At 44.4% G+C, this 21,110-nt stretch overlaps 1 protein-coding gene across 2 annotated transcripts in view; it reads left to right on the top strand.

Moving 5' to 3' along the window:
* SRBD1 (S1 RNA binding domain 1) overlaps nucleotides 1–21,110 on the top strand; it is a 176,504-nt gene that overhangs the window by 4,023 nt on the left and 151,371 nt on the right. For both annotated transcript variants that reach the window (XM_083494251.1, XM_083494250.1), the window contains exons 3-9: nucleotides 2,622–2,802; nucleotides 4,750–5,088; nucleotides 7,142–7,308; nucleotides 9,059–9,176; nucleotides 11,232–11,370; nucleotides 13,072–13,168; nucleotides 15,083–15,218. In XM_083494251.1, coding sequence (XP_083350377.1) covers nucleotides 2,622–2,802; nucleotides 4,750–5,088; nucleotides 7,142–7,308; nucleotides 9,059–9,176; nucleotides 11,232–11,370; nucleotides 13,072–13,168; nucleotides 15,083–15,218 — 1,177 coding nt within the window. The remainder of the gene's footprint in view (nucleotides 1–2,621; nucleotides 2,803–4,749; nucleotides 5,089–7,141; nucleotides 7,309–9,058; nucleotides 9,177–11,231; nucleotides 11,371–13,071; nucleotides 13,169–15,082; nucleotides 15,219–21,110) is intronic.

The following is a 21,110-nucleotide window of genomic DNA, read 5'->3' as shown; positions in this document are numbered from 1 at the left end:
GGTTGGGGCATTCTGAATTTAAGTAGTTACCTCAGTTTTTGAACGTAATCCGTGCTGGAAGACCGTTTGAGTTCTGAAACGTTCGAAAACTGAAAACTCAACAGCCAGCAGCTAGGCCTCAGGATCTTGCACACAGCAGAAGCCATGTGGCATATTCGACTTCTGAGGTGTGTTCGAAAACCGAAGCATTTACTTCTGGGTTTACAGCATTCATAAACTGAAATGTTCATCAACAAAAACGTTTGAAAACCCAAGGTACCACTGTATTATGAAGCAAGTCAACTTAGCCACATTGATGTGATCCTCTACGAGAACCTAGTGGTCAGCACTGGAGGATATAGTAACTGATGATGTTCCTAAAGTGGCATTAGTGGGCCTACTGCACAGTAAATATTTCCTGTCAGGCCTGGTCCTCATGCAGCTGTTAGTGTTCCAGGTGTCCAACACAGTAAACTAGGGTTAATGCTTGCTCTGGGATTTGGGCTCACCTAGTGGCAGCAGTGGGGCAGCTGTGTGCTAACTGCCAATTTAAATTTCCCATATGATGATGATGATTTGTTATTTATTAAATTTGTCACCCGTTGATCTCAGGGCAGTTCACAACATAAAGCTACAATATAAAAAAACACAAGATACATAATAAAAATAGCAACAACAGCAAACCAATAATCCCCCTTTCCCACAACATATTTAAAAGGTTATCGGATGCCAGTCAGCCCAAGGCCTGGTTGAAGAGGGACGTTTTTGCCTGGCGCCTAAAGGTGTATAATGAAGGCGCCAGGCGAGCCTCGCTGGGGGAGAGCATTCTGCAAACGGGGAGCCCTTAACTCCGAGCCGACTTGGCATTCGGCAACAGCACCCCCAGACCCAAGGGTTGGCTGATAGGACAACTGCAATTCCCTAGGTAGGAGAAGGGTCTGGCACAGGCCACAGTCACCAACTGCCTGTGCCGTGTGCCCCTTACCCGGCCTGCCCCACCTTCCACACCATACCTCCCCCCCTGCCCTGAACCACTGCGATTCCCTCCCCACTCTCTCTGCTCCCCCTCTTCCCAGGCACATCCCACAAAGAACCCCGGATTTAAACACATACAAGTTAAAAACAGTTTTAAACGTTTTAAATATGGTGGTCATGGTGACAAAACCCAAAGCGGCATGCCTCAAACCAGAGGTCTATTCAGCCGCCACAGCTTTCACATTGCAGTCAGCCAGGCTGGGTGGAAGAGGCCTGCTTGCCAGGCAGGGTGCAGGTCCCACAAGACTCACATCCCATAATGACATGGAGTGACACTGTGTCAGGGCATTCTTGATTGAAGTAGTGAGCCGCTTGTAACCACTGATAACTTCGGGTTAGTGTTTTTGCCGTAGGCCACACCTATAATGATGCCAAGTGTGTTTGTGTGACCCTAGTGGACCACAATATATGGTGGGTGAGCAAGTCTTTGGCTTGGTTGTTCACACTTTGTATAGGTCTCCTCTTTTGGCAAAGTCACTATAATAATATATATTAATAATAATTTATTATTTATACCCTGCCCATCTGGCTGGGCTTCCCCAGCCACTCTGGACAGCTTCCGACAAAATATTAAAATACAGTAATGCATCAAACATTAAAAGCTTCCCTAAACAGGGCTGCCTTCAGGTGTCTTCTAAAAGTCTGGTGGTTGTTGTTCTTTTTGACATCTGGTGGGAGGGCGTTCCACAGGGCGGGTGCCGCTACCGAGAAGGCCCTCTGCCTGGTTCCCTGTAACTTGGCTTCTCGCAGTGAGAGTAATGCAGATGGAGTCCAAAGAGAAAAGTCTTGATAACAGTTTGCTGAGGAAATGGGACAAAAGCTGCGTACATTTCAAGTGAAATGTAACAGAAAGGGTTAGGTCACGCCTTGTACATAGAGAGACGTACAACCAAGCATAAAATTTTCCTCAGAATCACACACCAATCAGAGCACATGTTGTTACCTCAGCAAAGGCCATGCCACTGTTCCACACCTCTGCCTGTTTCCCTGGCGGCTAGCTGAATTTAACACAAAGATAGGACTACAATTTCAAGATCCTGAGTTACTCATGATGGGCACCCCGCTTCTCAGAAAGAGGCGGCAGCAATTTGTTCTTTTTACCTCCATCCTTGCCCTCCATTGTGCTTCTGAGATCTCTTGCATGCCCCCTGGCCTCAAATACTAAGATTTGTTTTTTCCTCCCCCTTTCTTTAACACAACAGAATCGCATATACAGTGGTGCCTCGCAAGACGAAAAGAATCCGTTCCGCGAGTCTCTTCGTCTTGCGGTTTTTTCATCTTGCGAAGCAAGCCTATTAGCGGCTTAGCGGATTAGCACTATTAGCGGCTTAGCGGGCTTAGCGGATCAGCTGATAAGTGGTTTAGCGGCTTAGCGGATCAGCTGATAAGCGGCTTAGCGGCTTGGGAAAAGGGGGGGGGAAGGGAAAAAACCCTGCAGGAACTCGCAAGACATTTTAGTCTTGCGAAGCAAGCCCATAGGAAATTCATTTTGCGAAGCACCTCCAAAACGGAAAACCCTTTCGTCTAGTGGGTTTTCCGTCTTGCGAGGCATTCGTCTTGCAGGGCACCACTGTAGCTTCTCTAAAGTCACTTCCTTCTTTATTTAGATCTTCAGAATCGGAAGAGGAAACGCATGAAGAGGAATGGGAGCCCAAAAAGAAAGTTGCAAGGAAGGCCAGTGCGCCAAAAACAAAAGTGTCGAGAGCGAAAAAACCCACTGTAGCTGCGCAGAAGAAACCAGCTGTGCCTAGGAAAAGGACCAAGAAGGTGGCAGTAAAAGAGGAATTGGTAAGTCGTTTTTGGTAAGCAGTTTACTTTTCAAAGCATTGGAAAAAGTGGATAACAATTGTCATAAATGTAAAGACCCCTGGATGGTTAAGTCGAGTCAAAGGCTACTATGGGGTTCTCATCTCGCTTTAGGCCAAAGAAGTCGGTGTTTGTCCACAGACAGCTTTTTATTCATGTGCCCAGCATGACTAAACCGCTTCTGACGCACAGAGGACCATGACGAGTGACAGAGCACACGGAAACGCCATTTACCTTCCCTCCACAGCGGTACCTATTTATCTGCTTGCACTGGTATGCTTTCGAACTGCTTAGGTTGGCAGAAACTGGGACAGAGCAACAGAAGCTCACCCCGTCACACAGATTCAGATCACTGACCTTCTGATTGGGAAGCGCAAGAGGCTCAGTAGTTTAGACCGCAGCGCCACCCGTGTCCTTGTAAAAATAAATTTCTGTGGGAGCAGGGGGTCTTCACTTGGAGATCCCCATATCCACAGTCTAAAGTTGTGCAGACCCTTTGCTGTGTGCATGCAGAACTTCATGCAAGCAGAATCTGACCTTTCATTTTGTTCTGGGCATCAGATGAATTTATGTTGCATGAACAGCACAATCCATGACTTATGGAAGAGAATGGGAAAGTCTCTGAACACATGAATATTCAGGCCAATGGCCCGTCTGGTCGATTATCCTGCTCCCAGAGCCTGTGAGAAACCCTCAAGCGGGGCCTGAGCATAAGAGCTTCTTTCCTGTTGCTTCCAGCAGAGTTGAGCCATTGCAGTTAGTAGCTATCAATAGCTCTATTCTCCATGAATTTGTCCAGTCCTCTTTTAAAGCCACCAAAGTCGGTGTCCATCGTTTTGGAATGATTAATTTTGTGCCTCCAGATCAGACATGTTCAACTTGTTGACCGCGATCGACAGATGGATTGCTGTGGTGCTCCAGGTCGATCGCGGGATTAAATCAAGTGGGCAATGAATGTTCGTGCGTTCCGGTGCTAGGTTCCATTGCCACTGTTGCCTCTGGAAAAGCTTGTATTCCCTGCGGTGGCGGTAGAGTGGGGAAAGGAGGGAGGGTGGCGGAGTGTTGTGCAAGCGTTTTTTTGCACTCTCCCCCCCGAAAGCTCAATAACTGGGCAAAGCTCCTCCAAACAAGTTCTTGCCAATGACAATGGGTAGATTTTTTAAATACTGGGAGTAGATTGCAGTCTCTTGGGAGTTGGATGTGCGTGCTCTAGATGAACAAAACTGAGTCTTGTATTGAAATAATTCTGCCTAAAAATATGGTTCAAAGCTTTACCTCGCAAAACTTAAACTCAAACAACTTAATAACAAAGTTACATTCACTTAGTGAGCACAATTCAAAGTGTTGGTGTTGACCTTTAAAGCCCTAAATGGCCTCAACCCATTTTACCTGAAGGAGCATCTCCACCCCCATTGTTCTGCCCGGACACTGAGGTCCAGCGCCGAGGGCCTTCTGGCGGTTCCCTCACTGCAAGAAGTGAGGTTACAGGGAACCAGGCAGAGGGCCTTCTCGGTAGTGGCACCCATCCATCAGATGTCAAAGAGATAAACAACTACCTGACATTTAGAAGACATCTGAAGGCAGTCCTGTTCAGGGACGTTTTTAATGTGTGACATTTTAATGTATTTTTAATCTTCGTTGGAGGCCGCCCAGAGTGGCTGGGGAAACCCAGCCAGTTGGGTGGGGTACAAATAATAAATTATTATTATTATTATTAGTGATGCATTTTTGTTCTGAGGTTATGCTTATGGAATGGCCAGAACCCTACAGTTGTGCACCCAAAGTGGCTTCCAGCATATCCGTTTATGACTCTTGGAGCGAGGCTGAAACTGGTGCCATCATGTGACTAGGCCGTGCAACATCCATGCGTTTAATCTCTCTTATTTTCATCAACGTGCATTCTAAACGTGTTTTTGGTGGCTTGGGCAGGACACATCGGTGCCTATTGCTGCTCCTGGAGGGAACGAAGGCGCGTTTCACCTGCTGCAGCCTAAGGAAGAGGAAGATGTCAAGCCAAGATCTGCAGCCCAAAAGCTCCCCGTGAAAGGGCGCCCGGCCCACAGCCTGGAGAACGCCGAAGGACCCTCCACAAGTGCCGCCGCAACGAAACGAAAAGTGAAGTCGGAAGAGTCTGAAGAAGATTTTACATTCGACGAGCCTCCTTTAAAAAAATCAAAATCAGCCACATGTCCTCAGGGAAAGCCTGTGAAATGTGCGGCGAGTGCCAAATTGGACGAAGACCATAAAATGAACTGGGACATTGTGCAGGTATGAGATCTTTTCCCTTTCATAACAAAGCTCACATAAACCTGTTGCAGCATAAAGAAAGCCTGTGGTCTGGACCAAGGCATAAATTTGGTTTCTGTTGTATATAATAGCAGTGCTGGATGTATTCCAGGAAGCAAATTAGCCTTTATTTATTTTTATAAAATAAATTGCATACTTTCCCCTGTTCTAATGAGAACCTACCCTGAGCGAAAGCAATGGTGTAGGAAGGTTACAATTAGTGTTGGGTTTCATGAGGGAATATCAAAAAGAGGTCATTCAGATATTTGTGAACAGAATGGCGGGGGAGGGGGGAATAGGAGGTTTCTGTTTTTCAAACTATTGAACTTGGCTTTACAAACTCCACAGGTAGGGAGATACTGAAAAATTAAAAAAGAACGGTATATTTTGTTCACCTTCATTCTGGTTTACAGGTTTTAAAGCTTATTCATAAAAGAAGTACAACAGTTTTATAGGCAGTTAATTCTCATTCCTAATATTTTATATTGGGAATGGATGTAACTCAGTGCTAGAGCACCTACTTTGCATGCAGAACATCCCAGATTGAATCCCTGGCATCTCCAGGTACGGCTCAGGATTGTCCCCTGCCTGAAACTTTGGAGAGATGCTGCCATTCAGTGTAGACACATCTGGGGTGAATTGACCCAATGAGCTGACTCTATATAAGGCAGTTGTTTCTTATGTCCCCATTTCTTTTTAAGCATTAGCTGCTCTGAGGTAATTTTTGAGGTATTTAATTTTAAAACAACAAGAAATCAACATGGCTTCAATAATAATAACAAACCAACAAACCAACAAACAAACAAATATTAATTTATTTATACCCTGTCCATCTGGCTCCCAACAGAATACAGTGGTACCTCAGGTTAAGTACTTAATTCGTTCCGGAGGTCTGTTCTTAACCTGAAACTGTTCTTAACCTGAAGCACCACTTTATCTAATGGGGCCTCCTGCTGCTGCCACGCCGCTGAAGCACAATTTCTGTTCTCATCCTGAAACAAAGTTCTTAACCTGAAGCACTATTTCTGGATTAGCGGAATCTGTAACCTGAAGCGTCTGTAACCTGAAGCGTCTGTAACCTGAAGCATATGTAACCTGAGGTACCACTGTATGATAAAGACATCAAACATTAAGAACTTCCCTAAACAGGACTGCCTTCAGATGTCTTCTAAAAGTCAGATAGTTGTTTATTTCCTTGACATCTGATGGGAGGGTGTGGCAGGAGGTGGCAAGAGGTATGCTTGCCAGAGGCCAGATCTGACAGCCCTCCCAGCTGCCTGGAGCCTGCTGCCACGAGGACATTGCCTCACCTTGCCTCCTGGGTGAGCTGGCCTTGGCTGCTGGAGATTGAGATTTTTTTTTTGGGGGGGGGGTTGCCAGGCTTATTCTTCACTGCCAGGAGAAAAGAGAAGGAGCTCTTTTGCTTCTGTTGCCTCACCCCAGCCTGCCCTCTCCCACACAGTACAGTGGTACTTCAAGTAACAAACGCCTCAGGTTACAAATGCTTCAGGTTGCAAACTCCGCTAACCGGGAAGACTTACCCCGAGTTGAGAACTTTGCCCCAGGATGAGAAGAGAAATTGTGTGCTGGGGGCATAGCGGCAGCAAGAGGCCCCATTAGCAAAAGCACGCCTCTAGTTAAGAACAGTTTCAAGTTAAGAACAGACCTCTGGAACAAATTAAGTTCATAACTACAGGTACCACTGCACTGGGCTGCACAAGCTTATACAGTCATACCTTGAATCTCAGATTTAATCCATTCTGGAGGTCCGTTTGACTCTGGAAACAGTTCAAAAACCAAGGCGCGGCTTCCAACTGGCTGCAGGAGCTCCCTGCAGCCAGTCAGAAGCCACGTCGGACATTCGGGTTCCAAAAAACGTTTGCAAACCGGAATACTCACTTCTGGGTTTACAACGTTCGGGAGTTAATTTGTTCAACAACTAAGGTGCTTGACTACCAAGGTACCACACTACAACAACAACCCTCTTTTGTGAGAATCCCAATTGACTTGCTGGGCTTCTTATTTACTGTTTCAGGTCTTGTCGCAAAGGACTGGCGTTGAAGAATGGGTGTGTGCGAACATAATCCGCCTCTTCAACGACGACAATACTATTCCTTTCATTGCCCGGTATCGGAAAGAGCTTATAAACAACATGGAGGCCGATGCGTTGCGTGAAGTGCAGCAGACGCTGGAAGAACTACAGTATGCCATGGGGTGGAGGGTGGTGGCAATGGAAAGGGACAGAGGACACATAAAAAGTCAATAATAATAATAATAAGTTTTAAATTACGGCATTCCCTTCACTTGCAGGTCCCAGGGCAGGGCAAATTACAACCATTTATAATTAAAAACAGTCAAAGCAGATTGTAATCATAGGAATCGGGTAGGCCTTGGTCACCGAAAGCTGTATAGTGAAGGTACCAAACACACTTTTGTGGGGCGGGAGAGAATATCCTCTCTTGCCCCCCACCACAAGAGTGTTGGAATTACTGAGAGGGCTCCTTCTGCTGAGAGGGCCTGTAGAGAAGGACAAGGCCTTTCAGATATTTTGAACCCGAGTTGTTTAGAGTATTTAAATGCGTATAACAATAATAATAATAATTTATTATTTATACCCCGCCCATCTGGCTGGGTTTCCCCAGCAACTCTGGGCGGCTCCCAAAAGAATATTAAAATCATGATAAAACATCAAACATTAAAAACTTCCCTAAACAGGGCTGCCTTCAGATGTCTTCTAAAAGTCAGATAGTTGTTTATTTCCTTGACTTCTGATGGGAGGGCATTCCACAGGGCGGGCATCACTGCCGAGAAGGCCCTCTGTCTGGTTCCCTGTTACCTCAGTTCTCGCAGTGAGGGAACCGCCAGAAGGCCCTCAGCGCTGGACCTCAGCTGAGCTCATTCAGGTATACTGGGCTGAAGCCATTTATGGCTTTAAAGGTCAGCACCAACACTTTGAATTGTTCTCGGAAACATACTGGGAACCAGTGTTAGATCTTTCAGGACCAATGTTATATGGTCTCAGCAACCATTCCTAGTCACCAGTCTAGCTGCCGCATTCTGGATTAATCATCATCATCATGAATTTATAAAAAATGAAAAAACCTTGTCCATGTTTCCTAGGCAACACAAATGGATGTCTAAGAAACATTACTAAGGGAATTGGTTTCTAGTAAAGGAGGTGCCTCCCCTAAAACTAGAACTTGTTTTCAGGTGAGCAGAAGCTACATAGGAGGCTGTCAGCCATCTAGTTCAGTCTTGTCTACACTGACTGACAGAGGTTCTCCAGGGTTTTAGGAAGGAGCCTCTCCTAACCTTTCCTGGAGATGCTGAAGACCTAACCTGAGACCTTCTGCATGCAAACCAGTTGCTCTACTACTGCGCTGGGGCCCTTTCCCAATGCTCTAACAGTGGTTCTCAACCTTTGGGTCCTCAGATGTTGTTGGACTGCAACTCCCATCATCCCTCAGCTCTGGCCTTGCTAGCTAGGGGTGATGGGAGTTGTAGTCCAACAACATCTGGGGACCCACAGGTTGAGAAAGGCTGCCTCGAAGGATGTTCTGGTACATTGCCTTCCTACAGGTCTTTAGGTTGGGAGAGATATAATATAGGAAATGCATTAATCTCTAAGGAGCTGGCTTGCCCACTGCCAGTTTGTCCAGGGTGGATTGCAGAACCTGTCTGAGATGCCACAGTCCGCTCCAAAGTTTTGGTGGAGCTGAATGAATTAGCTCCAGTTCGAGACAGTTTAATGGACACATTTCCTTGGCTTGGGAAGTTGCCCTTTCTGTCGATGAAGTGGGACACTATGTAAATGTACTCTACATCCTTTGCACTCGCAGAGTCCATGCAGATTTCTTTCTTCACACTGGGAGATGCCTGCAGAATTAGGAGTGGTGTGTCTACATGTGCATTCATTGGTATGGCATTCACTTCCTTTGCTTTTTAATCTTAGGACTGTCGCGAAAAAAGTTCATGCATCGATCCAGAAACTTAAGAAAGAAGGAAAACTCTCGGAAAGCCTTTTGACTGCTTTATTAAACTGCAGAACCTTGGAGGAGTTGGACCACGTGGTTAGTATCTTCTTTTTAAAATGTAAATCCAGTAGATTCTTTTAAAGCACTGCTTCATCCAACATCCATGCCCCTATCCACAAATGTTTTGTCCTCTGAGAACCTCCTCCTCATTGCAGAGGATTATGGGGGTGAATACATTCTCAATTGCATTCTCAATTAGGAACATAGGAAGAATGCCTTATGCCAAGTCAAACCATCTGGCTCAACATTGTCTAGAAGAATGTTTTTTTAAGGCTCAGAGTGTACTTTTTCATATAATTGTTATGCAAAGCATTCTGTGTACCTCTTGCGATTTTTGCTATGAACGCTCCTAATAATGAGAATTGGTGGCAGAAAAAAATCAGAGTAAATATTTATTTAAAGTGTTTATGAATTGATACATAAAAATATCCAGCTGGTGTACCCACCCCCCTCTCTCCATACACATATATAAGTGAAACAAAAATATACAGTGGAACCTTGGTTTTCGAATGTAATCCGGAAACCGTTCAACTTCTGAGGCGTGTTCGAAAACAGAAGCATTCACTTCCGGGTTTTCAGTGTTTGGCTCCCGAAATGTTCAGCAGCTGAGACATTTGAAAACCGAGGTTTCATTGTATAACAATATATATATTTATATATAAAGGTAAAGGGACCCCTGACCATTAGGTCCAGTTGTGACCGACTCTGGGGTTGTGGCGCTCATCTCGCTTTATTGGCCGAGGGAGCCGGCGTACAACTTCCAGGTCATGTGGCCAGCATGACTAAGCCGCTTCTAGCGAACCAGGGCAGCGCACGGAAACGCCGTTTACCTTCCTGCCAGAGCGGTACCTATTTATCTACTTGCACTTTGATGTGCTTTTGAACTGCTAGGTTGGGAGGAGCAGGGACTGAGTAATGGGAGTTCACCCGTTGGGTGAGCTCACCACGGGGATTCGAACCGCAAATCCTAGGCTCTGTGGTTTAACCCACAGCGCCACCCGCATCCCATATTTATATATAACTATATATTATATATACCGTAACTATAACTGAAACAAAAATGCAGCGTAAACCTGCAGTAAACAAATAAAACACGAATTCAGGGGATTTAGTTGTATAAAACAAGGTCCTGTCTTATGGGTCAAGGTAGGAAAATCCTGGACAACAATATGAATCTTTACAAGGTGTCTGAAGTAACTGATGGTTGCTGCTTCACGAAATTTTACTGTGGTTTTTATATTGTCATATGCCATGAACCACCCTGAGATCAATAGATGAAAGGTGGTATACCAATTTTAATAATAAAAATAATTAAAAAATATATACAGTATATGGTGGAGGGGAGGGCATTCAGATTGTAGGGCCAATGGCAGAAAATGCCTGTTTTCTTGTCACTGCCCTTTTCAATATTTACTTTAACAAAAATTATATACAATTTGATTGTTAAAAAATACTTTCTAGGTGGTTTACAAAAGTGTAAAATAAAATACTAAAATCATTCATTTAAAACAGGTATTAAAAATCTCCAAAAGATTATTAAGATTAACACTAGCTTAGAAAAACAAAATACACATAACCAATATGTGTGTCTGGGTAGGCTTGCCTAAACAAAAATGTTTTAACCAGGTGCCGAAATGAGAAGAGCAAAGATGTCAATAGGCAGGGACTTCCAGAGTGCAGATGCTGTCATGGTAAAATATGTATTACTTACAAGTACAGAACGACTGTTATGTGTCTCCTATAATAGTGCTAGTTCCACAGACTGAAGGGGCAGACTGGGCATATGTGGGGTCAGGCGATCACATGAACAAGCTGTTCCCAAGCTGTTAAGATGCCAGCATCTTGAACATGGCCCCGTAGCAAATGTGCAACCAGTGCTGATCTCTGTGCAGAGACTGACAGGGTCTCACACCTGTCAGCAACTATGCTGCAGCATTCTGAACTTAACTACAGCTTCCAGATTGAGGGCAAGGGAAGCACTACATAGAGCACAATGCAGTAACCCAACCTTGAAGTCACCAACGCTCTGTGATATTCTGTAGAGTGTGGCACCACATGCATTTTACACCCAGCCTCTGTTCTCTATCCTAGTATGCGCCGTATAAAACGGGAAGCAAAGGAACAAAAGCACAAAGAGCCAGGCAACTGGGATTAGACCATGCTGCAAATTTGCTCATTGAGAACCCAAGAGAACTCAACCTACACTCTTATGTCAAGTCCAGTGTCGAAGGTAAGGGCGTCCTTTACTGAAGCAGAGTCCTTTGCTGTGCAGTGGCTAGAGTGTCAGACTAGAACCTAGGAGACAAGGGTTTGATTCCTCACTTGGCTGTGAAGCTTACTGGGTGACCATGGGCCAGCCACCATCTCTCAGCCTAACCTGCCTCACGGGGTTGTTGCGAGGATAAAATGGGGGGTAAGAGAACCATGTACATCACCGTGATCTGCTTGGAGGAAAAGGCGGTATATAGATTTATATTTAAAAAATACATCTGCCTTGAGAGGCAATGGAGTTCACCTCTAGGGGTGAAATCAAACTGCTGAATAATCTCAATATCTCAGTATTTATAGATATTTGTAGAATAAATTTAGAAGAAATTCTTCCAACTTTTCTTCTTATTTTTTCTTTATTTTTTCTTCTTCTTTTCTTCTTCTTTTCTCTTTTGTTCCTTTTTTCATATATATGTGCTTATTTGAAATATATATGTATGCATGTATTTGCAATATTTTGCTTACATTTTGTAACAATTATGTTAAATAAACTAAAAATTAAAAAATTAAACTGCTGAAGAATCACAGCAGCTGCTGTGGCTGCAGAGACCGTTAACTTGCAACTGCTGCCTCCCGCATTGTTTTTGCTGCGTTAGCAAAAACAGGACTGGGCTGCCCAGGCGACAAGATCCTTACTGACATGGTCCAAAGGAAAGCAGAGCAATACATTTGGCACCAGCTTGGCTGCAGGAGTTGCCAGAAGGAGGCATACAAGACACCATCCAACCATCTTAGGGACTCCACTGTGGATTTGTGTAGGGTTTCCTCCTTTTCTTCTCCTGAAGATGTCCCACTAGGCAGTGGGTATAACTGCAATAATAATACAGTAAATAATAAAACACCAGTCAACCATCTATTGTATTCTCACAGACCTGCTAAAACAGAACATACAAAGAATAAGGCCCCTATTAATTTCAGAGGCAGATATAAAGAAATGAATGGGAAGTATTGCAGTATTGGATGGGAATAATATTCTGCTTTTGAAGAGGAGAAAATTGCTATTGAAATGTGTGTTTTTTTAAAGTCTCCTGTTAAATCACAAATTCTGTATATTTTATTATTGATTGAATGTATCTGTCTTTCAAAGTGACTTGCAAAGATTTAAAATGCAGATACGCCATAAAATAAACACCCACCCATACCAGTAAAAACTCACATAATATGAAGACTTTTCATCCAATCACAATACAAGAAGGAAGAAAATATCCTTTCTTACCCTTCTAAAAAATTAATACCAAGACATGCTGAAAATCACATCAATTTTAAAACCGAAAGCTTGCAACTATATCTAGCAATGTGTCTCCTAGTGTAATTATAGATAAATCTGTAGGGGGCAATATTAGACAATAAAACGGGCTGGTTTTTATATTATTCTTATAGAGAAGCTAGTAAATACTTTTTTCTAGTTTTCTGTGGAGAAGTTTTCCTTCTTGTTTTTTTTAAAAAAAGATTAATTGAGCATTTTTTAAAGCATAGGTTCTAAATTTTAATCTGTTAGACAGTGACCAGCAAAGTAAGACTCCTCAAATTATCCCTACTCAGGACTGATAGTTAAATATAGCTCCTAAATGTTGGAGCACATCCACAGTGTTGTGGACGTTATCAGGGCATAAAATATAGGAATGAAATGAATAGCACAAGGCTCAAATATATTTTCTTCCAGGTCTTTCCACGGTTGAGGAAGTAAAATCTGGAGTGCAGCACATCTTGGCTGACATGATTGCTAAAGATAAAGAGACGCTGGATTTCATCAGAGATTTGTAAGTGCCGTTGTTACAGGCAGTTTGCTTTTATCATAGGCCACTTAAATTCTTATTTTGCAGCTTTTATGCATTCATTTCTGTCTTGTCTTCATAGGCACAGTGGAAGGGGTTCGTCAGGTATGGATTCAGGTGGAAAATAACACTGGCACTCCTTAGGTACATAGGAAGCTGTCTTGTAGACCATCTGGCAGCAGCGCTTCAGGGTTTCAGACAGGGGCTTCTCCCAGCCCTACCTGGCTTGAAGCTGGGGGCTTTTTGCAAAGAAAGCAGGTGCTCTACCGCACAGCTAAGGCCCTCCCTGTTTGGCCACATTAAAGCCCTGTAAAGCCCTTCACGGCCTAGGACATTCGTTTCTATGGGACCGCCTCTCCTGGTATGCCCCACGGAGGACCTTAAGGTCCATAAATAGCAACACCCCACAGGTCCCAGGCCCTAAGGAAGTCAGATTAGCCTCAACTAGAGCCAGGGCCTTTTCAACCCTGGCTCCAGCCTGGTGGAACGCTCTGTCTCGTGAGACCAGGGCCCTGCAGGATCTGATTTCTTTCCGCAGGGCCTGTAAGACAGAGTTGTACCGTCTGGCCTTTGGCTTGGAATCAACTTGATCCCCTCCCCCTCTTTCCTTTTTCCTTTCTCCTTCTGTGATGGAACTCCTATTTGGGGACTTCCCTAGCTTTTTTCTGGCCCACGTAGGACCAGTCTGGATAGTTGGCCTTGGTGAAGACCTGGTGTCAGCTGCCCTGAGACTGGTCTTGGCTGGGGAGGGCGGGGTATAAATAAAATTTATTATTATTATTATTATTATTATTATTATTATTATTATGCCAGCATACCATCTGCAGACAGTTGTGTAGCAGCACTGAGTGAGCTCCCAAGTCCTGTCCTTTACAAGGAGGGTGGCAGTGGAGTGTGGTTCAGGGCAGGCAAAAGGGAGGCCCCCGTGGACCTCTGATGTGATCCAGCTGGTTTTCATCTTCTGCATAAACCAGGGATTTCATGTGCAGAGCTATCCAGGCATTTGTGTGCTTAGAAGATACTGTTGGGATACTGCCAGGGAGACAAAGTCCATCATGGCCCCAAGCCGTCTGCCGGACGATCCATCGATCTCCCGTAGGCACGCAGTATCAGTGATTAGCGACATGAGTTTCTAGAAAATATCTTGCCACATTCCAGAGCTCATGCACGCTCTTATCAGCAGATAATTGACAGCAGAAGTCGCACTCAGGAGAGCATTATTTACAAGCTTTATTCAGCGTTGATCAGAACAAAGAAAGACATGACTGACTGCGTCAGTGTCTCCGACAGAGAGAGAGCGAAAGCAATAGGAAACATAAACATCCTGTGAACAGGACATGCGCAGACTCTCTGACTCACAAAGCCTGCTCCCTTTTAAGGTGGAACGGAAATATCCTAACAGAATATAGGGAAGCCCAGCACCAGTGCTCCAGATTTGCATGTTGCATGAAGCGAATGTTACTCCATATGAATCAGACCTTGGTCATCCATGGGGGGGGGGGCGAAACCCCTGGAACTGGAATCCATTGTGGCCCAACAGTGAACAGGAAGGATCAAAGCAGAATCCTGAATCAGGGCATGGACGCTGGGGTTCCTTGCAGCCAAAGTAGCAGATTCCATCTTTGGCCGCTTGGCATATGAGCATGCAAAGAGCCCTGCTGGATGAGGCCAAAGGCCCCACCTAGTGCAACATCCTGTTCTTTTGGAAGACCCAAGCCCAAGAGCCTCTGTCATTTTCTGCTCTGTCTTGCTTTGCTATTGGGATACTTCCTTAATTCTGAAAATCGTTTGTTTTGTTAAAATGTAGTATGATAATAACGGGCAAGTCACTATCAGTCCTTGTAATGACATTAGCATGACTTCTATTCGAATTCTGTTCATTATTTTTTTTAAATATAGATGCCAAAGAAAGTACATTTGTATTCAGTCATCCTTGGCAAAAGTGACCTCGAAAAAGGCCAATGAAAAAGATGTCAACAAGTTTCACCTGTACCAGAATTTTTCTTGCAATATAAAGAATATTCAGCATCACCAGGTAGGTGCTTAATGATCGCCCCTCCGCTGCATAGAATATTATTTATCTGTTAAACAAATTTGTAGACCATTTAGCAGCACAAAACCTTGAAAGCAGTGCAACGAAGGGGGTGCACTCTCTTGGGAAGAAGAGGTTCGGACTTTGGGGGTGCTCCTCATGACTGGAAGCTCAGATTGCCTTAGTGCCTTTTATCAGCTTTGGCTGGTACGCTAACTATGGCTGTTCTTGGACAGGGATAATCTGGCTATGGTGATCCATGCAGAGGTAAACTCAAAGCTTGGTTTTTTGCAGGTGATCTGTGTGGTGGCTGTCTTTGTGCATGACACAGAGGCTTCATCTGGTGCAAAGCACCGTGGCTAGACTGTTGATGGGGGCAGATGGTTGCCAGCACATAACTCCAGTGATCAGAAGCTACTGGACTGGGTTCAAGGTTCATTTATTAATTTACGAGGCCCTGTAAACTTGAGCCCAGGATACCTCAGGGGGGCAGCCTTATCTCCTAGATCCCTGTCCAATCACAGAGGTCTTCAGGGGAGCTGTTCTTGGTGATCCCCTATTGGCCTGTACACACGATTCCTATCTACAAGGAGCCATACATTCAAAATGGTGGGCCCAATTTTGTGAAACTCCCCTCTAGTTGAGGGCAGACAGCTCCCCTCTCCCCACCGTTGAACTTCCAGTTCTTACTGAGGGCTATAAAAAAAATAAATCTGAAGGCCACACTACTTAGAGACAACTGCGATTAAGTAGCATGCAAATTGTTGAAACAAACGAACAAGGGAAGAAGAAGAGTTTGGATTTGATATCCCACTTTATCACTACCCAAAGGAGTCTCAAAGCGGCTAACATTCTCCTTTCCCTTCCTCCCCCACATCAAACACTCTGTAAGGTGAGTGGGGCTGAGAGACTTCAGAGAAGTGTGACTGGCCCAAGGTCACCCAGCAGCTGCATGTGGAGGAGCAGAGACGCGAACCCGGTTCCCCAGATTGCGAATCTACCGCTCTTAACCACTGCACCACACTGCCTCCCAGTGTGAGAGGAAGATTTTGAAGGGGCCACTAGGGGGCGCATTGGCCACTAGGGGGCGCATTGGAAGATGGCTGACAATAACATCTCTCCAACCCACACGAGGTAATTTGGAGGCTATGATGGGGGTAATTAGCCTCCTTAACCCCCCCAGGATTGTGGGGGGGACGGACGGCCCTTGCCTGCTGTGCCCTATACCACCCCCGAATTTGTGGGGGTGGGGGCACTAGGCACAAAGCCCTCCTGTGGGATTTCGGCACTCCTGAACGCCGTCCCTGATTCACGCCACTAGATGCAGAACTTCAAAGGAAACAATTTGGATGAAAGGAATGCACATGTTTCAAGAAAGAAGGGGGAGTAAAGACTGCTAACAGAAGAGATCTCTGTCAAAACAAGATAAGAATAAAACATGAGAAGATACGCCAAGACAAGGTACGGCAAATGACTGATGGGGGAGGGGAAAAAAACTTCCTTCTTTCCCTATGTGATTAAACAAGAATCCCTTCCCCTTATGAGTCAGAAATGTCGTTTTAAGGACTTAAGCTGTGGATTTAAGGCTGTGTGGAGATAAACTTTCGAACCAAAGCACGTTTTAAGAAGAGCGTGGAATGTATAAAGGCTTTGGAATGACGCAGTTAAAAATACCGTCGCCATATTGGGAAGTTCTGTCGGAGGTCTTGAGTCTGGGAGGAGAAAGAGGGAAATAGAGCTGTTTATATATTGTGGGTTAAACTCCTCAGTGGGACTTAAGAGTGACAGCTTTACGAGACTATGATGGAAAGAGTGATGTTATCTATGAAGGAGACGATATATGGAAACGATCTCGATTTGAGGATTGGAAGAACGGAAAATTCACACAGGACTATTATTACTATTGGTGTTTATTGGCTTAAGGAGACTATCAGAAGAGATCATAAAGAAAAAAGAGAAAATATATGAATAAGATATGGAAACAGCAAGATAAGATGGGATAGAACTATGAACTTTGTTTGGACTGATTTGGACTGATTGGGACATTAACGCAGCAGCAAGAAGATGATCAGAATTCCCCTTCGGATCTTGAAATATGGGTCCCCCCAACAAAATTTAAAATTCGGCTTTGTAATTCGGAATTTATGTGATATGATTTAATTTGATGTGATTGGCCAGTTAATAAAAAATATTTTTTTAAAAAATGAAGTTCTTCTGCACACAAGCCTTAAAATGTCAAATTCGCTCCTGCAAGTGACGGTCACCATCTTGGATGATTTTAGTGAACCGTAGAATTGTTGGAAGGGAGCCTGATGGGCCAATCTAATCTAACCTCTATAATGCAGGAATCTTGTGCGCTTCGTGGGGCTCGAATCCATGTCCCTGATTAAGAGTCTCATGCTTCCCCAACTGAGCTATCTCTGCTGCCTTAGCCTCTGTGAATGTGTCTCTCAGTGGCTATGTGTTCGCACTTTTGCTGTTGGAAACCGTATGTTTCTGAATACCGGCTCCTGCGAATCACAAGCAAGGAGAGACGTTGTTGAACTCTGGTCCCACTGACATCTGACTGGCTACCATGAGAACAGGGTACCGGACTACACTGGCATTTAGTCTGATCCTTGCAAGCCTCTTTTTGTGCCTCCCCCCTCCTTCCCACCTGCACTTTGCTGCCCTTGAACAGATGGCGGAGGGCAGCTGGACTGAGTCAAGGTCATTACAGATTAGCCCAATGGAAAGATTTGCAGCAGACCTTTTAGTACGAACAAACTGTTTCTCCAGAGATACAAGGGAACATGCCTTGTTATTCCGGGACAGTGGCTGAGGAAGAATGAAGCATTTAATCATTTCCTCCTGGGACCGGCAGGAGTTTGGAAGGCTTACTTTGCTCTCCGTCGCTTTGACCCCCAACCCCCCCTTCCTCCGAGTTGTGCCCTCAGCCCCGGTTTGTTCAGTCTTTGCTCCACCATCTTCTAAATCTAACCTCAGACGTCTTGTCTGATGTCATGTCTCCTGTGTCAGCCACTGCGGCACTGCTGAATGGCTTAGAGAACATCCCTGTGATTGACGAGTGCTCTGAGCCACGCGGCGTTAAACCTGTCAGCTGAAATTGGTCCCGAGTGGCGAGAAAAGGTTAAATAATTGTAGTTAAAGGTGACCTGAAAGAAGGGAAGGTTTTAAAAATACATGTATATATATATATATGTGTGTGTGTGTGTGTGTGTGAACTTATATATACATCGTGTGCCAAATGTTCCCAATGTCAAAGTAAAAAAAAGAAAAAGAACATCAGCATTTTGGGATTTATTTATTTTTTTAAGTATTCTTTGTTATTGTTTTGCAGAAATTCCAAATTAGTCCTGCTGATTTTCAAAGCCTACATTGCGACTAAACCACCACAGGGTCCCAATGCTTATCTAATATTTCCCGGTCTCACAGGCAAGGTTAACAGAGCACTCCCATAGGCATCTGATGGGGTTCTTGAGTCCCAGCAGGGCTCACCATTGCTAATTGGGCATAGCCCATTTCCCACAGTGCCCTGAGGTAGTGTGGCTTTGGGGCAAGGTGGGAAATTAAAATGGCAGCTGCCTGGTGCCAGTTAGAGAGGTTCCACTACAGGGTAAGTGACAGTCCGCTGGAGCCTGGAACCAGCTTGGTTTAACTGGTTTTTAATTTATTTCATTTATTAAATTTACCACCAAGGTGTAACTCAAAGGAACTTGCAATATATAAACAAAAACAAATCGAGTTTCTTCTTCCTCTTTTTTTCCACATGAGCTCCTGCCTTCCTTTGTCCATGTTAACCGCAGTGCAGTGTCACCTCTGCACCAAAGTTAATGTTCACCAGGGTTAGCCTTGCACCAGGGTTTTGGAAACAAGCTTCAAATCCTTGCTTTAGAATCTGGTTTGAAGCTCATCACATTAGCGCAAAGATTAGCCGCACCACGGATAATGCTGAAAAGGAAAGAGTGGGAAAATTTGCACAGGAGACAGAAAGAGGTTGTGAATGAGCCAGTGGGTTTCTCCCAACCTTTTTAAGCACAGGTAGGAGAGTGGGAAACGTTATATCTGCAGTGGTTCAGAGGAAGTGCTGTGTGGATTCCATGCTGTGCTTTTATTCGCCCTTCAGTTAGCTAAGAAATGAAAAAGCCATTTGAGGATTTTGTTGCTAACCTTGAGTTTCACCTTCCTCCTGAATTCTCCTGAGTCTTTTTCAAATGGATTTCCTGTGCTGCATGCTTATTTGAACAAGGGCTGTGATTCGAAACTAGCCTGTACATGAAAAAGCAAGGACTACTGGCCGGCAGCCAGAAATTTGCTGGTTCCTTCCAATCAATATGTGAACTCCAGCTCTCCTCTCTCCTGCAGCTCCCGGTTGTTTGCTTCACTTTGCCCATATCATCTCTGTTATTCATCCCCTTCCAAGCTCCTCTTGCCTTGTGTTTTCTTGGTGTGCTTCCTCTCAGTGTTATCCAGTTGTTGCTAATGATGATTTTTATCCTACTTTTCCACGTATGTACGCCACTCACAGTATAAAATTTAAACAAATTCTTCTAGCGATCATACGTAGAATTGTAGAGTTTGAAGGTGTTTTGCCAATCAACACTGCGGGTTCTTTAAAGGGTCCTTGGTAGTCAGTAGATGAGGGAATATATATTTTATATAAAATATATAAAGGTGTAAGATTTTTTGGAGGCACCATTGATGGAATCTTTTGAGAAGCTGGAGATGGCGTTTGTAAGCGGTCCATGTTTCGCAAGCATACAATAAGGTTGGTAGTGCAATAGCTTGGTAAACAAGCATTTTGGTTTCCCAGCGAATGTCCCATTGCCTTAGGCCTCAGTGAAAAGGGGTTGGTTTACCCACATAGAAAGCTTTACTTGATCAGGCCAAAGGACTGTGGAAGGACGTGTGGATCAAGAATTGGCCTCCATAGTCACTTACGGACTCATTGCTAAAACCGTGTTTATGGAAGACAATCTTACTTGACTATGAGTGATCACCAAAGAAGAAACCAACCCCTATTCACTGAGGCCTAAGGCAATGTTGAAAGCTCAGATATACGAGCTAGGGGCCAAGTGCCACCTAGTTAAAATCAGTTAAAATCGCCACAGTGGAATGTCTGTTCGCCAGGGTGTTGGACTGGGGGTCCCATACAATGCTATGGTTTGACGATTCTATGATCTCAACATTACTTGACTGTAGCTTCCTCTTAACAAGAATTCACTTGTCCCAGTACGGAAGGAGGAGAAACACACCCAGTTGAGATGGAAATGACATTATCTATGGACTAAGGCAGAGGTGTTTAAGCTGTGGTTGCCAACCTGGCTCCCAGAAATCTCCACATAGTCACAATTGGATCTACACCAGTAGAAAACGCACCTGGCGCCTGGCTAATTTCTAACACTGGCCTAAGGGGATGGCAACTTGCTTACTTTTCTACAGATACTTAGTTTCCAAGCTAAATTTGGCTTATCGGGGTTGGCTATTAATGAGAAGATGCTCTTCTTCAAGCCATTGTTTGTCAAGCTAGTTTGTTTGGAGGGGCTTGGAAATAGGGCACTTGGTCGGGAAAAAACCCTGCGAGTCAGAAGCAATGATATCTGTATCTGACAAAGTTGTTTGCCGAAAAACATAATTTTGATTTCACTCCAGATAGCTGTTTTAGCTTTCACACAGACACAGACACACAGACACACACTTGCCAGTGTGGAATAACCATGAAAGTGTTTTGTTTTCGTTCGGGAAATGTGTGCCCTCCTAATTCCTGCATGAGAGCATTTGCTTTGGCAGTCAAGGTACCTGATGCTATAACATTTCACATGTAATTTTTATTATTTGCTGTGTTGTTCAATGATATGTCAGGCCTGGTATGTCAACATGCACAGGGAAAGCTGA

This window comes from Podarcis liolepis (assembly GCF_965112155.1).
Source record: "Podarcis liolepis genome assembly, chromosome: 3".
NCBI classification, from domain to species: domain Eukaryota; kingdom Metazoa; phylum Chordata; class Lepidosauria; order Squamata; family Lacertidae; genus Podarcis; species Podarcis liolepis.
The sequence above is the reverse complement of the archived record's forward strand: the minus strand, read 5'-3'. Positions and strand labels throughout refer to the sequence as shown.